Source organism: Lynx rufus, unplaced genomic scaffold (genome assembly GCF_022079265.1).
Source record: "Lynx rufus isolate CCGP_SWC_20201006 ecotype Redwood Valley unplaced genomic scaffold, mLynRuf1.p SCAF_6, whole genome shotgun sequence".
Lineage (NCBI taxonomy): Eukaryota > Metazoa > Chordata > Mammalia > Carnivora > Felidae > Lynx > Lynx rufus.
Genome location: NW_025814878.1, coordinates 32,691,942 through 32,709,047, shown reverse-complemented (window position 1 = coordinate 32,709,047; position 17,106 = coordinate 32,691,942). Strand labels below are relative to the sequence as shown.

General features: G+C 39.5%; 1 protein-coding gene across 8 annotated transcripts in view; it reads left to right on the top strand.

Moving 5' to 3' along the window:
- The window catches only part of NCOA7 (nuclear receptor coactivator 7), a 156,533-nt gene that overhangs the window by 14,012 nt on the left and 125,415 nt on the right, over positions 1-17,106 (top strand). For 4 of the 8 annotated variants that reach the window (XM_047101530.1, XM_047101529.1, XM_047101531.1 and 1 more), the window contains exon 2: positions 11,769-11,881. The exons of the other annotated variants lie outside the window; for them this stretch is intronic. In XM_047101530.1, the coding sequence (XP_046957486.1) occupies positions 11,832-11,881 (50 nt within the window). In that variant the 5' untranslated portion in view covers positions 11,769-11,831. The remainder of the gene's footprint in view (positions 1-11,768; positions 11,882-17,106) is intronic. 8 annotated transcript variants of the gene reach the window in all.

Sequence of the window (17,106 nt, the reverse complement as noted above, 5' to 3'; positions counted from 1 at the left end):
AGAGAGAGGGAGACACAGAATGGGAAACAGGCTCCAGGCTCTGAGCCATCAGCCCAGAGCCCGACGCGGGGCTCGAACTCACAGACCGCGAGATCGTGACCTGGCTGAAGTCGGACGCTTAACCGACTGCGCCACCCAGGCGCCCCAGACACTTTTCATTATGCCTTCTTCCTGAACCCATATTTGTGTATTTAGCACATTTTAGACTGTACTGACCAAAGCACCACATGACCCTCTCCGTCTTTACATTAGTCATTGGAGGAGAATCTGGTAGAATTGCAGTCCTGTTGAACATGCTCTGATAGAGAACATTTTCATTAAGGGTAAAACTGTTTCTGGTTTACATGATTGTTGACCGTGCACCGCTGTTGAAGTATAACCATGAATGGTTGTTTTCAGTGTTGTCCTGCTTCAAGCATCTTCCCTAACAACACTGGCCCATGTGACCTCGTCCTTTTCCTTCCGTTAACACCTCTCTGTACATAACACATTTTATTAGACATTAATTTTTATAATACTCATTTTTTTCTAATTTTTTAAAAATTTATGTTAATTTTATCTCCTTGTCTAAAATCAAAGTTTTCTTAGAGCCCATTGAGTCCTTTTTAGATTCATAGGTTTTAGATAAATAGTATGGTGGTAGAAATAAAACAAGTTTTTAGCAAATGCTTACTGAATTGAAGAGATTGAATACGTATGTGTGACAAGGCATTATTTTGGAATAAGTGTAAATTGTCTTTTGCCTCTTGTACTCTCCATTGTAAATAAATATACTGAAAGTACATTAAAAAGAATGATAATTCAATTATTTTTTAGTTTACATTTTTACAAGTGTGGGCATATGCCAGTGTATTTTGAAAATGCATGCAACTGCAGATACTCTCCATAAGAGAACAAAGAAGCACATTGCCTTTTCCTTAGGGAAATGGTTTACCTGGCAAAGGGAACTTTTATGTCTCTTGGTAGTCTCAAAAGACACCCAGATTGAATTGTTGAAAACTAGTGTTTGAAGCCCATAAATTGTATGTTCTTTGTAAAGGCATTCCATTTATGACCTCTTTTATCCATTAAATTTTATTGGTTTTGTTTGCATCAATTAATTCTAATTCAGATCTATCAAATAGACCCTCCCAATAAATGATCTAAAAGCAACAATAAGAAATTAGTGGTAGTGGTAGTAAATTAGTAGTAACCACTGCTCACTTTTATTTCTGTTCTGAAATGGAAGGACTCGGGGCATGGCATAAGGCCACAACCCGTGCAGTAGTGATAGCATTTGCTGTGAGTACAGGGAGCTGGAGCGGTGATTCACATTGGCACCTATTTTCTTTCTTTCTTTTTTTAATGTTTATTTTGAGAGAGAGACGGGGGTGGGGAGGGGCAGAGAGAGAGGGAGCAAGAGAATCCTAAGCAGTCTCCTTGCTGTCAGTGTGGAGCCTGATTTGGGACTCAAACTCACAAACCATGAGATCATGACCTGAGCGGGGACCGAGAGTCGGACGCTTAACCGACTGAGCCACCCAGGCGTCCCACATTGGCATCTATTTTCTACAAGGCCTTGGGGAACGAACTTCAGTTCTGTACCAGTACAGAGACTCCAGAAGAGTGTGGAGCTTATTCCTTTTGGGACAAGGCCAGAAGAGGTCAGGGGGTGGGGGGGGCAGGGGGGAACTCAAAAGGCCAAAGATCCTAGGATTGTAGCATAAGTCTGATAATATTAAAGTGAGTTCCAGAAGTAATCGAGGACAAACTTTTGTTCCCATGTCACCTGTTTTGTTTTTGTTTTTTAAATGCTCTTTCGTGCCTGCCATATTTAGATTTCATCTAGGGTGATTTTGCAGTGCTGGAGCAATAGGAAGGGGGTGTCCCCAGAAACCACTTATGTGGGTGATGCTGGCATCAGAGTTTTCCCCATTCTTGTGAAAGACAATCATATGCTTGTAGTGGACACTAAATAAATAATGATTGATGGTGAGAAAGAGGAAGTTTTTTCTGTGTATGAGAAGTGAGAATGGCAGAGTAAACTGTGTTCTGTTTTCATTGCCTCTCATAACTTTATACGTGACCTTCTGTCTATTTTTCCCCTCTAATCTGTCTTTGTGCATGTGGAAAACTGTTCAAAACTGAATTCTTATATTATTGTGAGTATTAACGGAGGAGTTCATGTAATACATTAAAAACCTCTGGTAAAATTTTTATAGAATCATAATTTTTAGCTCTAAAAGGACCTACAATTTTAGTCTCTAGAAAAAAAAGGACTTTTATAACAAAATAAAGAAATGTTATTTTAAAAAGGTGAAAATTCCATTTTCTGATTCTGATTCCTTGCTTTTACTGATTTTTAGTCGAAAAATAATTGGATAGTCAGAGGACTGCATTTCCAAACAACAGAAGAGTGGTTGGCTGTTAAATATTTCTGGCATATTCAAAGTTATGACATTATTTCAGATCTTAAGACTAAAGAGGTAATTCATTTAGTTTAGTGGATCAAGGGAATATGCTCTCTAGTTAGCTCTTTAAAAATCTCATTCAGTGCAGTAAATACTTATTGAATGCATTGGCATAGTCACTGCAGTGCATTCATTAATGAATAATAATAACTAGCCTGCATACAGTTCAAGACTTACATCCTAAAAGACAATTGGCCAAAAAGTTGGTGTTCACACTCTTGTTCTTTTTAGCGGTGGGTGAATTCAAGAAGAACCAGGCGGTTGATGTGAAAATTCTGTGTGGTGATCTACCCTCGAATTAGAGGCCATCATTAGTGCTTTTGACTTCGGCATCAGGCAAAGCTGATTATTCTGGCTCTCACTCATATGGCTATTTGACCTTGAATAAGTTCTTTAACCCTTCTAAACTTCAGATTCTTTATCTGAAAAGGATTACGAATATTAACTCCCTCATACAGTCATAAAGATTAAACGCTGTGTGTAACAGCATTCAGCAAACCCTTGATGCATGTGGTTAAGGTTCAGTAAATAGTGAACTGTTGCTGATTGCTGTCAGCTTTGTATTCACGAGAGCTGTCTAGCTTGACTTAGTTTACTATGGGATTTTTCTGTTTGGGGCAAATTTGAATCTAGCTCTTCAGGTGATGTTGAAGGTAGGTATAATTTTCCTGAATACTTGAATATTTGGGTTCGCTGAATATAATTTTCTGTTCCCACTGGACACTAGATTCTATAGACACCTTTTGGACCCATTTAATCTATAAACAGCCCTTTACAGATGAAGAAGCTGAGGGCCAGAGAAATGGAGTAACTTGCCCACAATTAGACTTTGGAGATCCTGGAGTCTGAATATTAACCAGGCCTGTCCTGTTTCGGAGGTGTTGTGGTGCCTTAATAACATAGGTCAAAGAGGTCAGATGAAGCACAGAGCGTCTTGAAGACATAACTTCTCGTGTGTGGAGTTTATACAATCTCAGCTTTGAAGGAACTTTTGAAATTAAAAAAATTTAGTTAAAAAAGTTTTAAATGTTAGTTTACCCACAGAGTGTGATTTTCTGCCGTAACAGGTAGTTCTCGATGAGTGCCGTATCCCCTGCAGGGCACACTTGGTTCCCCATGGTTATCAGAATGGGGGGCACTACGGGCATTTACTTGGGGAGCAGTAGAGGTGCCAAATGCCCTGTAATGAGTGGGACAGTTCTAGACAACAAGCGGTTGTCCCTTACACTCAGGAATTTTGTATCTTCTGTAGGACCTATGTGAATATTTATTGGGACATGCTAAAGAAAAGAGTTCTAAATTACTATGTTTGCAAATACCCAGTTATTGGGGTGATTGGGTGGCTCAATCGGTTAAGCATCCCACTTCGGCTCAGGTCATGATCTCATGGTTCCTGGGTTCAACCCTGCATGGGCTCTCTGCTCTCAGCAAGGAGACTGCTTGGGATCCTCTGTCTCCCTCTCTCTCTCTGCCCCCCTCTCTCTCTCTCTGCCCCTCCCTGACTCGTGCACTTGCTCACTCTTTTTCTCTCCCCCCCCCCAAAATAAGTGAATATTCAGGAAAAAAAAAAAAGAAAGAAATACCCAGTTATTATTTATGGCACTAGTTTTTATTTTAATGTTCTATGCACTGCACCCCAGCCCCATTATCCACCCCTTCTTATCCCCCTCACCTCTGCTTTTCATTTTCCTATTTTCGTTTGTAATGAAATTGTTTCTGATCCCATTTCTCCTATAGCTAAATTTGCCCTATAGAAGTAGGTGCAAGCATCTGAGTATTTCATTATGTCTTTTAGTGAACTTGTGGCTGAGAATTTACTTATTGAAATACTTGTTATAAATCACTTTGGGCATTTTATTGATTTCATACAATTAACTGTGTACCTAGGTTATATTAGCTATGAACTTCATTTCAGTGTTATAAGGGGCATATTATAAAATACACATTTATTTAGATGAAGGGTGTTGATTTGATAAGGTTGAGAGCTGCTGGTCTGCAGCGATCTCTTGAAGCGGTTGTTCACCTTGTGCTTAGTCATGTTTGGAGATTAGGAGGCGGCTCTTTGCATCTGTCTGTGAGATAGTTCTTCCTTATGTTAAGCCAAGACCCCTCTCCCTCCGTATCTTATGCTTGGTCCTAGGTATTCCTATTCCCCTTGAAGATCTGTGGGTACAAGCCTAAATCTGAAACCGGATAAGATCTTTCAGATGTTTGAAGTAGCTGTCAAGTTCATCCCAACTCTTTTCAGGCTAAACCTGATGAGCTCCCTTGACTATTAATCTTAAAACTTAGTTTTACATCACTTAACCATCCTGGTTCCTCCACTTTCCTAGTATTTCTCCTATAGCGTAAGACCTAGTGTTAAATGCAGTCATTTTAATATATTCTAATCCTCAAGAAGGGTGGCACAGACCATCATAATCTTTTTTATTCTGGGCTGATTAAGTGGGATTGTTCTGTTTGCTTTGAAGGGAAGGGCAGTAGAATCACACTGCTGGGTGTATGGAGCTTATTATCACCTAAAAGTGCAGATCATATTCACTTGTGCTAATGCTAAACTCTGTCTCTTTCATTCCTTAGTTCTTTACCCATATTTGAAACCTCAGGTTCATATGGGGTAAATTCTACCTTCTTACAGACTGTTGAGGTCTGTCTGAATCCAAATACTATTATCTGAGGTGGTATTTACCCCTCTTCCAAAAGTTTAACGAGGAGGCCCCTATTTTCATCCAAGTCAGTGGTAAATTTACTGATGAGGATGGAGGCTAAGAACAAATACTGCATTAAGCTATTAGCATCCTCCCTCCAGGCTGAAGTTAGAGGTCAGCTCCCTGCTCTGGGCTGGTCAGCACATAGTTCTTGGCACAGTGGTTCAGTGCTTTCCTTTATGGGTCTAATCATAGAAGCATCCACCCATGTCCAGCCCACATTTCTCCATCTTATCGATAAGTGGATCAAAAGAAACTTATCAAATGCCTTTAAGTAGTTACACTGTGTTTACCTCATTTCCTTAATGTATGAGAACAGTATCTGTGTCCAAGAGGGAAATTAGGTCAGTGTAATTTGAATAAGCCATCATTCCTCCCCTCCACTGGATCTGTACTCCAGCCATCCCAGACCACTCAGGATTCCCTGATCATCATACATTCTCTGATGACAGCTTGCACATCCTCAGTCTGCCTAATGAGCCCAACCTCTCTTCTGCGTGCATCATTGGGGAAGCTCTTAGCAGAGTTAGTTGCTTTAGTTGCTTCCCCTCTGTGCTCTGCCCACATCAGAGGACTTGCCATTTGTCTTACGAGCCAGTGGGTTTTGGTTGCCTGTTCCACCTGAACTTCCTGGCCCATGAATGCTGTCTTCATCATGTGTCTCCAGTAGGGTATTTGGTCCAAGGTACAGGCTTCAGAAAGGGGTCTGCTCATTTGTTGTTTTTCTGCTGAATCACTGGTTTTCTGTAAATATTCTGTATCCCAGGTTTCACTGCCTCCTGTTCCAAGTCCTGGCTAACCTGCCTGTAGTGATCATTTCTAATGTTTTGCTGGGAATCTATGCAATGGTGTGCAGTGTGTAATTTGCACAATCCCTTTGCTTACTTTTGTTGAAAATTAAAATGGAATTGCCCAACAATTTGTATGTAAGTGTTGGATCACAGGGATCTACTCCCAAAGCCAAGACTACACCGTCTGTTAGCTAACTTGACAATAAATTATATGAAAAAAATAAAAAATAAAAAAATAAAAAAAATTTTATCAGTGTCTAAAATAAAAAAATTAAAAAAAAATGTATTTGTGCACTGTTATGCTGCTGGCACTCTTCACACCTTTGACAATCCCTGACCTTGCCAGTGACTTTTTAGAAATCTCATTTGTACATTCTCTTAGATGGAACGTACAGAATGATCTAGCTAGCCTAGAGATGGGTCTTCATTTAAAGTATCTAGGAGCTTTGATAAAATCTCTCTACTTTGCTCCTTTTATAAACTCTACACACAGCATGAGGCTTGAACTCAGGACCCCAAGATCAAGAGTTACATGCTCTACTGACGGCCCAGCCAGGCACCCCTCTCCCTACTTCTCTTCAATGAAACTCACATTTGTTTAATTCTTTATGGCTCTAATTTCAGTTCCCTAGGCAAAGAGTAATGGAATAAGAGCTGATGAGTTCTCCATTTATTTTGCCATCTGTTGGCTTTGTCCCATTTTTCCAAGTAGCAGACCATTGGCCTGTCCTTGATCATCACCTTGATTCAGGCATAACTTTTTTGCTTTGGGTTGCTGTTAGGTTCTGTTTTCTATAGTTTTGGTTTTCTGACACACATTTGTTTACTTGGGGGTGTTATCTCCTTGATGCTCCCCTTACATGTTTGTGGCACCCTTTTGTATCTATTTCTACATCTTCCCAGGTTTTTTGTTAAAGAGAGTATTCAAATCTGACCTTGGTTAATGCTGAAATTTGAACATCCTTCCTTTGTTTAGATGTGTAGCTTTGAGAACGACTGAACGCCTACTCTATTTCTGTAGAAGTGTAAGCATTTTCTAGAAGGAAGTATCTGCATTAGAAAGGTTCAGTTTAGTCTGTTCCTTAAGTGGCCAACTTAGCATGACCAAGCCTCAAAGCATGTTCTAGCCATTATTTCATTTGTATAATAGGAAACATGTTGTTGGGAAAACAGTTTATGGCCATGATAGGTACACTGGTGTTTTTCTAGTCTGGGCTGGTTATACTTGAATGTGCAAGGAGCTGCAAGCTATCAGATGCAAAGTCAGAAAGCCACCCTGGGCTGTGTGGGTCCACACTGGTTTATTGTGCTTAGGGAGTCTCCTGTAGCTTTGTGCTTAAATTCTTTCTGAGTGGTGCCACAGTCTCAAACAGGGAGCACTTTGCTGGTAATACAGTAAATATTCTGTCTTCAACGCAGTTCTTACGAGGTAAGGATTTTGCACGTGCCTTTTTTATTTTCATAATGAACTGAATTTAGATTTAAATTGTCTCTCCTGACTTAAGATCAGGAGCAGAAATATTTAGATAGAAGATTCGTCTGTGCTTCCCTCATGAAATTCTTTTTTGGTCTGTAATGTGCCATAAATGCAGGAGAGTCTTGTAATTCAGTGTTTGGATGAGTCTCGAGTTTATTGATGTGAAGAAGAGTCAACATTAAATGAAAGAAGGGCTTTTAAGAAGCCCATTATAACCACTTATAATGGAAAATGTAGTTCCCATTAGAGATTGATTTAAGGAGCTCTGGTTCCTCAGTGAAGCATGAAGGCTGCTGTATGGTGCTCTGTGCAAATCATTTTTACGGCACCTTTGCTGCTCTCTTCCTGGGTAATCTGTTGGTGTGTCTTGACCTGAAAGGACTGCGTATGTCTTGTTTAAGGAATAGAAAAATACCCAGAAATTTAAAAGAAATCAGAGATTAGTATGTTTTTTATTTATCAAATAGAATATTAAAAAAAGGGAAGCTTTGCAAGTTCTAAACAGACACAGCGGCACCAGATGTCAGTTCTTGGATCATTTAATCTTTCTCTCTTGCGCTTATTTTTGCCAATATTTTTCCACTAGAACCAAATATTAGTTTCTGGCTCAGCTTGCAATATAAAAATTTTCCAATTAGATTGTTATGACTTCATTTTTATTCATGAGGAGAAATCTAATAAACAGGGAGCATCACATGTGGCAGCGTGCAGGAGAGGAACTTTAAAATAAACCACCTGGCCCAGAGCAGGTCGGAGAGCTGGGATTCTCATCCTTCCTGGAGTCTGAGAGAGAGAGACTGGCTTGCATCTATACCCCTTGCCCCCAAGTAATTATTAATTGGGGGGGGGGCAGGCGGTGGTTCTTGGATTTTTATTTGTTTGCCATATAATTGACCTTGCTCCAACCCTGGATTGATTCCTTGCTTAGCTTTTATGTGGATTTTTTTTCTGCTTGGTTCTGTGTTAGGTATTTAGGGAAGTAAAAGGAAGTTGTGAAACCTGGTGGTTTTTGACTTGAAGGGGCTTTTGGTTTGTTTGTGGCTGAGGAGGCTAAGTGAAGTGGCATCATCACACAGTGAATGACTAAGTGCCTCACGGTGAGTGTTGAGTGGCGAGTGAACTAAGCTCCTAAGGAAGAGAGAGAGCACACGAGAGGTCAGGGAAGGCGTTAGAGCAGAGCTGGGCCTTATGCGGGATCTGGTCACACAGAGGAGTGTAGGCAAGTCACTTGAAGCTGGAGAAAGGATAGGGATTAAGGTACAGAGTTGGGGGCAGGGAGGGGACCCCAGTGGGTTCAGCCCACAGTGTGAGACTGACCTCAGGAGCGTTGGACACCACTGTCTTTCCTTTCTCTGCTGTCATCACCCAGCTTCTTGAATGAATGCTCATTCCTTGAGGTATGGCTTCTACTCCCACCTCTGAGCTGACCCGGTCCTGCTGGAGATCTCAGTGACCCCCTTCCCCAAGGCCCAGGTCCATTTGTTCTAACCTGCGGAATCTGTGCTGAGGCATTGGACTCTGTTGATTCCAGACTGCTTTTTCTCATTTCTTAAGGTTTCTAGCTCCACAGGTTATTGAAAGGCATTGAAGTGTGCGCCAAACTGGCTTTAAGTCCCTGCTCTGCCACAGCTGGTGCTAGGGAAGTTAGTATCTCTCAGCCTCTGTTTAGTGGAAATAAGGATACCAAACTCACAGTATGGTTGTAAGGATTAGAAGAGAGAACGTGCGCCTGATATGTTGAAGTAAGTGACTTGCAGTAGGCAGGCATTAGGATTGCTTCCCTTTTCTTATCTGGTAGCTACTCAGTCCTTACCTGACTGTGTCTTTCTTTTCCTGTACATACCTATGCCCAGCTGATCTCTCTTTCTGGAATGCTGTCTCTCCCTTCTCTTTACCTGTTCAAATTTTCACTGCCCTGCCTTACTTTATTACCTCCATCAAAATGGAACTTTGCGTCTTTTGTATGCTTACTTCTTTGGACAGCTCCAGGTTACTACCTGTTATTCTAGTTATTTGCACACATATCTATTTATTATTGCACACATATTTTTATCTTATTTTCCTTACCGGTTGATAAAGTCCTTGAGGGCAAGGTACATGCCAGGGACATGGAGGTAAGACAGTAGGAGTGGAGAGCGCAGCCCTGTTGTTTCCATTCAGGGCTTTAGGTGTAGCGACGTGTTCGCAGAGTGTTATCATCATCATACTGTTGCTCGCTTGCTTGCTGTCGTTCTTTTTTTTTTTTTTTTTTTTTTTATTTAACCACAACCATATGCTGATAATTTCTAAATGCATTTTCCCTCACTGCACTCGTGTACTTTAAACATAATCAAACGTCTGGTGAATGTCTCCAGCTGACTATCCCACAGGCACCTCAAAGGCAACGTGTCCCAAATTGATCTTTTATCTGTTTCCATGCCCCCAGCCCACACCCAGCCGGCCCGCTTCACGTCCATCGTATCATATCTGTGGTGTCACCCTCCACCTGGCCCCTGAAGCACATATTTGGAGGGCATTCTTCATCTTGCCTCTGTCATGTTGTTACGCTGAATGAGTCACCAGGTCTTGACTCATTTGCCTCCTAAATATTTCTTGAATGCATTCCCCCGTCTTTCTGTGTTGGATTCTGCTGCCTAAGTGTGGGTCCTCCTCTTTGAACTATTGTACCGTCTGTCATTTCTTCCCAACAGATCTATTTCATGCTGTTCTCAACCCTCTCAAGTCCATCCTTACAGCCTGGGTATATCACACTCCCTCATGTAGAATGCTCTGGCAACTTCTTTCATGTACATCAGGGATGAGAAAATTGCTTTTATCTCATGTTGATCAATTCAGTAATGTCTGTAGCGAGCTCAGCACGATTTGCTTCGTGACGTCTGACATAGGAGCAGCAAAGGGTGGGCAGCACACAATTCATAGCTAGGATTAAGATCAAGCTCTTTAGTGTGACATAAAAAGGCCTGCCATGACCCTAATCCTGCCCATGTCTTCGTCCTCACCCCACCATTGCCCTGCTTCACATTTAATCCTGGAGCAGCAGGGAAATATGTGTCCTACTAGGAACAACACAGGAAACCCTTCAAGTAGGAAACCCATACTCATCCTTCAAATCTTGGGGTGCATGGGGAGTGTGTGGGGGGGGGCCTGCATAAGGCTGAGTATTCTTCCTCTGGGCTCTAGGAGCACCTGTGCCACCGCCATAGCCGTCGGTGTCCCATTGACTTGACATCATAAGCATCTCCCTTGTAAGACAATAAACTCTGTTAGGGCAAATATCGTGGCTTATGTATCTGTGGCCTCTGATTTTTATCACAGTGCCTTCCATCGAGTATGTATGTGAATTAAGTTGTCATTGAAGGGGCCCCTGGCTGACGTAGTGGAGCATGTGACTTTTGATCTCGGGGTCGTGGATTTGAGCCCCACATTGGGTGCAGAGATTACTTAAAAATGAAATCTTAAAGAAAATTGTTCATTGGATTGAAATGAATTAGCAAGTAATTTTGATCGATGAACATTCTTTGCTTTAACTTTGATACCCCTTAGGATGAGGGGACAGATTTTAGGAAATGTTAATGCTTTGCAAAACATTTAGGTTTGTGAATCAGGCAGTAAGTAGACATTGGAAATTTTGAGCAGAGGAGTGGCATGATGAAAGTGGTGTTTAAGGAAGATTGATCTGGAGACAACCTTTTATTATAGGTTTAAGCCGCTCCTGGGAAGCATAGGTGAGGATAGCAGGGTAGGGAGAGGGAGAGGCAGAGCAAGCATTTAAAGCCATTTTGAAGAATAACTTCCTGAGGCTTTGTACTTTCATTTCCACATTTGCTCAAGTGGGATGTAGTCACTGGCATGTTTCCGAAAATAAAATGGAACACTGATGTTATTTTTAAAGAAAGAACATTCTTGTAAAACACCTAAGTGATCCATTTTTCAAAATTATGTATGAGACATATTCATTATTAATTACTTGTAAAAAATGATTATGAATTTGTAAATAAAAAAAATAATTAGATTCTGCAGAGGCAGCCTAAAATCTTCAAAAATCAATGGTTTTCCTTTTAGCACATTTTGAAATAATTGTTGATTATGAGGAAAATACTTCAGTTTATTTTCCTAGCTACCTTTTATTTTACTTTAACACCTCCATTCTAATTGTGGGTTTTTATTACCCTCCATGAGTATTTGCATTTCGTGTATTACTAACGTGACTGCATTTTATGGCTTAAAGTATATCTTCTGTTTGTGGTGGGGCCATGTATCTTCACTCTGCTTTCTTCTTCATACTGGCTATTACAAACTTCTTAATTTATAGTCACTTTGTTTTTTTTTTTTTTTATTGTAGGGTTATGACTCACTGATTAAAAAGAAGGACTTTTCCAAATACTTTGCATTTTGATTGTATATTATGGATACCAAGGAAGAGAAGAAGGAACGAAAACAAAGTTATTTTGCTCGGTAAGCATTGCTTTGCAAAATTATCAGTACTTTAAGAAAATGTTTGAGGGAAGACTTTGTCCTCAAGTATGACTTGGCATTCTGTGTTTTGTAAGTGTTCATAAACAAAGCAGGCAGCCAATAGAAGTTAAATATGCTTTGTGTCATCCTTTTACTTGCTTACAGTAGAGGAGTAACATTTGGTTCTTGTCTTTCTGCCTTTGACGGTTCTCTCAGGCCACTATTGCTCAGAGAATCTAGCTGTCATTATGCACTGAGCTGCACATTGCTCAGAATCCCCATATTTAGCATCCTATATTGAATTTTAGATCCTAAATGCTTAGTTCCTGCTGCTTGGTAGCTTGATTGGTTTAGTAACTGAAAATCTATGACATCTTGAAAGCTTGTTGCCTTGTTAGGAGTCTGTTACTAAAAAGTATTTTTGTGGGTAGATGGAATGGATGAATTTCCACCATTGGAGTTTGTGTCATTATTAAAGCTGAACTCATCTAACATACAGTTGTTGGTTTGTGAATAGATATAATCTGGTTTTTATGATCAGTTACTCTTTATAGATTTAACCATATATTGGGCAGCTACTCTTCATAATAAAATGAATGATATGCTAAAACACCATTTTGACAGAAAGAATGTTTTCAAAGTGAGTCTCACTCAAAGTGAGAACACATAGGTTTAAAATTATCATTATGGTTAGGACACCTGGGTAGCTCAGTTGGTTAAGTGTCTGACTTGGGCTCAGGTCATGATCTCGCCGTTTGTGGGTTTGAGCCCCGCATCATGCTCTGTGCTGACAGCTCAGAGCTGGGAGCCTGCTTCAGATTCTGTGTCTCCCTCTCTCTCTGCCCCTCCCCTGCTCACGCTCTGTCTCTCTCTCTCAAAAATAAATAAATATAAAACTATTTTTTTAATTATCATTATGGTCTCCTAAGTTGAAATATTTTTTAAGAACTGAATTCAGCCTCACCACATCCTCTGTCTGTGCTTGTTAAAGAGGCATTTCTTATTTTCCAAATGTAAGCCTTGGAAACTGGAAAACAGTTTTTTGTTAGGTTTTTAACCCAGAAATTAAGCTAGGTTTTACTTTATTCATTTACTTACTTACTTACTTACTTACTTATTTTAAGAAAGGGCCTCGAACTCACAACCCTGAAATCGAGGGTCACATGCTCTATCGACTGAGCCAGCCAGGCACCCCTAAGCTAGGTTTTAGATTGTTAATAGGAAAATAAAGGCGATGAACATTTAAGGAACTACTATGTGCAAAGTACTTTACTTACTATTTTGTTTTTCTTCACAGGAAACCTAACCTAGGTTTCCCCCTATTTTACCAATGGAGTAACCAAGACTCGGAAAGTATTTTGACCATTTCATGCATCGAAGAGTTACTGTTCAAGTATAGCATTGTTCCCAAAAGGTGTACTCCAGTTAGTAATAGTAAAGTATGAATAAGAGTTTTTGGAAGGCAAGAGTTAAATGACTAATTGCAGTGAAATGTTTTCCACTATTAAGACTACAGAGAGTAGCAAGATAGGGGAAGGAAGAAATCAGGTATCTAATGAGTGAAACATTAAAAAGAGGGCACTTAGAATAAATAAGAACTATATAGCAATTTTTAAAAATGTGTTATTTTGAGATAATTGTAGATTCACATATAGTTGTAGGCTATACTACAGAGAGATATCCTGTGCGCTTTATCCAGTTTCTACAATGGTAACACTTTATGTAACTATCCTATGGTATCACAACTAGGAAATTGACATTGATGCACTCCACCAACTTTATTCAGATGTCACCAGGTTTACAAGCATTCGTTTGTGTATTTGTGTGTATTTAGTTCATGTAATTTCATCATATGTATAGATTTCTGTGGCCACATCAACGATCAAGATACTGATCAAAAAGATCTCATGTGCTACCCTTCTGTAGCTGTATTCACTTCCTTCCCTATACTTGCTACCCCTGACAACCACTGATCTGTCCTCAGTTGCTGTAATTTGTTGTTTTGAAAATATTATATAAATGGAATCATAATATGTAATGTTTTGAGATTAGATTTTTTTTCGCTTAGTGCAATTCTTATGTTTTATACCCCATTAAGACTGCTATAACAAAGCAGCACAGACTGGGTGACTTACAAATAACAGAAATTTATTTCTCAGAGTTCTGGCAGTTGGAAGTCTAAGACCAGGGTTCCAGGTTCTACGTCTGGTGAGAGCCCTCTCTATGGTTCATACAAGGCCATCTTCTTGCTCTAACCTCACATGGCAGATGGAGCAAGGAGCCTTCTCATACCCTTTTTATAAGGGCACTAATCCCATCTGTGGAGGCTCTATCCTCATGACTTAATCACCCCCAAAAGGCTCCACCTCCTAACACCATCACGTTTGGCATTAGGTTTGAACATACAAATTTTGAGGGTACACAGACTTTCAGACTTGAGATCTGTCCAAGATGTTGCATGTATCAATAATTTGTTTGTTTTTATTGCTGAGTAGTATTCCATGGTATGCATATCTCATAATTTTCTGACTATTCACCCACTGAAGGACATTTGGTTTATTTCCAGTTTGGAGCTATTACAACTAAAGCTGCTGAGATAATTTGTGTGCAAGTTTTTGTGTAAATATAGGTTTTAATTTTTCTGGGATAAATGCCCAAGAGTGGAATTGCTGGGTCAGATGTGATGTGCATATTTAATTTTGTAAGAAACTGCCATATACTCTTTTCCAGAGTGTCTGTACCACTTTACCTTTCTTCCCATCAGCATTGCGTAAATGACCCAGTTTCTCCACAGCCTCATCAGCATTTGGTATTGTCACTCTTTCTTATTTTAACCATTCTGATAGATGTGTAGTGGTATCTCGTGGTTTAATTTGCATTTCTTTAGTGACTGAAGAAGCTGAACATCTTTTTGTGTGCTTATTAGTTATCTCTCTATCATCAGTGCAATGTCTTTTCATTTCTTTTGCCTGTTTTCTTATTAAGTTTTGAGAGTTCTTTACGCATTCTAAATACTAGTCCTTTGATGGATGGTTTATAGGTATTTTCTCCCAGTCTATAGCTTTTGTTTTCATCTTAGCAGCCTCTGTTGGAGAGCATCAGTTTTTACTTTTGATGCGATTCAATTTATTAGTGTTTCCTTTTATGGATTCAGCTTTTGGTATCAAGTCTAATTCTTTACCCAGTCATAGGTCCTGAAGATTTTCTTTTGTCTTTTTTTTCTTAAAGTTTTATAGTGTTATGTTTTATATTTGTTGGTCATCCATTTTTTAAAATTTATTTATTTTTGAGAGAGAGAAAAAGCAGGGGAGGGGGCAGAGAGAGAGGAGGCAGAGAATCCCAGTGTGGGACTTGAACTGATGAACCGTGAAATCATGACTTGAGCCGAAATCAAGAGTCTGACAGTTAATCGACTGAGCCACCCAGGCATCCCCTCAGCCATCCATTTTGAATTAATTTTTATATGGGATATGAGTTTGATTCAAAGTTCTTTTTTTTATTTTTCTGCCTATGGATACCCTATGTAGTGATTTCAAAGCTGTAGTGACTTCTAAGTTTAAATCTAAACTGATTCCAACGATGAGGGTAACTAGTGGCTCACAAGCAATCTGCTCAATGTTAACCACCTCTCATTACAATGCAAGATGAAACCCTTCTGGAAGAACAGCACAGTTTTTTCAGCTCAGAAATGTAAAATTTAATTGTCATGCTTGCCTTGACCTCTTGTGAGAAGTATTCTAACAATGAAAGGAAAACATAGCCAAAAATTAAGTATGACCTTCAGAGCGTAAGGATAACAGGCCAAGAACAAAAAGTCAGGGATGCTATTCTAACAGCACATTAACATGATTAGTTACTAGGAAATGAGAGAGAGAACAAACAAACTATAGTTTAGTTGTTACAATGCTTTGGTGGCCAAAAATGGTCAAGCTATTAAAGGCAAAAGGCAAACCAAATAGCCCTCCATTATCAGAAAAGAGGCAACCAAAGTTATAAATCTTTTCAAATGCTTTCTGACTGAACTGTGGAATTGCCATAATGTGGAATTCCCAACAGGACCCACTTGAAAGTCAGTTTCTGACAACATAGGGCTGATTTCTCTGGAGCGGTGTGCCTATGGGCAGTCCAGGCAAGATTTCCACAGCAGACTGTAAAGTCAGACCAAGGGTAAGTCTGAATTGATGAACTCACACTACCTTACACAAATCTCTACTAGTGTGCAGAGGTTATCAAAAGGAAGATTTGTCTTATTTCTATCTATTACCATAGTATGTTTCTGAAACCCTAAAAATTTTAAATTTTAAATGTTAAACTCTGTTCCCCTCCCTCATCCCTTTTCCCTTCCATGTAATTAAATAGCCTCTGTTTTCTGTTTTCTTGGTGTACTATTTAACTATATCATTTCATAAACGTTGTATGGTTGTGTTTGGTAAATAATCCTTACTCTACCTCCTTTGTTGATGTAACTCTCCCTCTCTCTGAATTTAGCATCAAAACAAAGTTAAGTTTAACAGACCATATTTTAATAATTTTAGACTGAAATTAGTGATTTGAGGATCACCCATTACTTCCTTTTTTATAATTTATCTTGAAATGTGCCTATTTAACTCTCTAAATGGAAGGGTGAATTAGCATCACTAGTAGGTAGATTTATTCTGGATGAGTACCAAGGAGTTTTCAGGATCTCCTGGCCCGGACCCACCTAGATTTCAGATCTTTGGTGGTGTTTTATACCAGTTGTCTATTCCAGATCGAATGATTCATGAGACCTTTCCCCATGCTTCTGCAAAGAATTTGTGTATACAAAATTGGTATATTATATTTGTGTGTATTAATTCCTTGATACATGACATATCTTGAAAGCAAATGAATTATTAAAGCAAATTATACTCCCTGTGTTATGTGGAGTCATCATTATTCACTGTGGCCTCTGTTCTCCCTTCCCCTTCGAGTTAGAATGTAGGTATTTTCTTCAGTAGTGCCACACAGAACTCTTCCACATTGTCTTTGACGTTAGTTAGCTTTTGCAGAATTTAGAACCCATTTATTGATTTTTGTGCAGGTCCTTTTATGTTCTTTGTGTGTTCGAACACTTTTTAAAAACCTAGCTTTCAGGATTGAGGGTTAATTTAGGATATCAACAATCTACTTTCAGTTAACCTGAAGTGGTATTTTGTAGATTTACTTTTCCCCTCTGATAAGGTCTGACAGGCCCTGTGAATTGG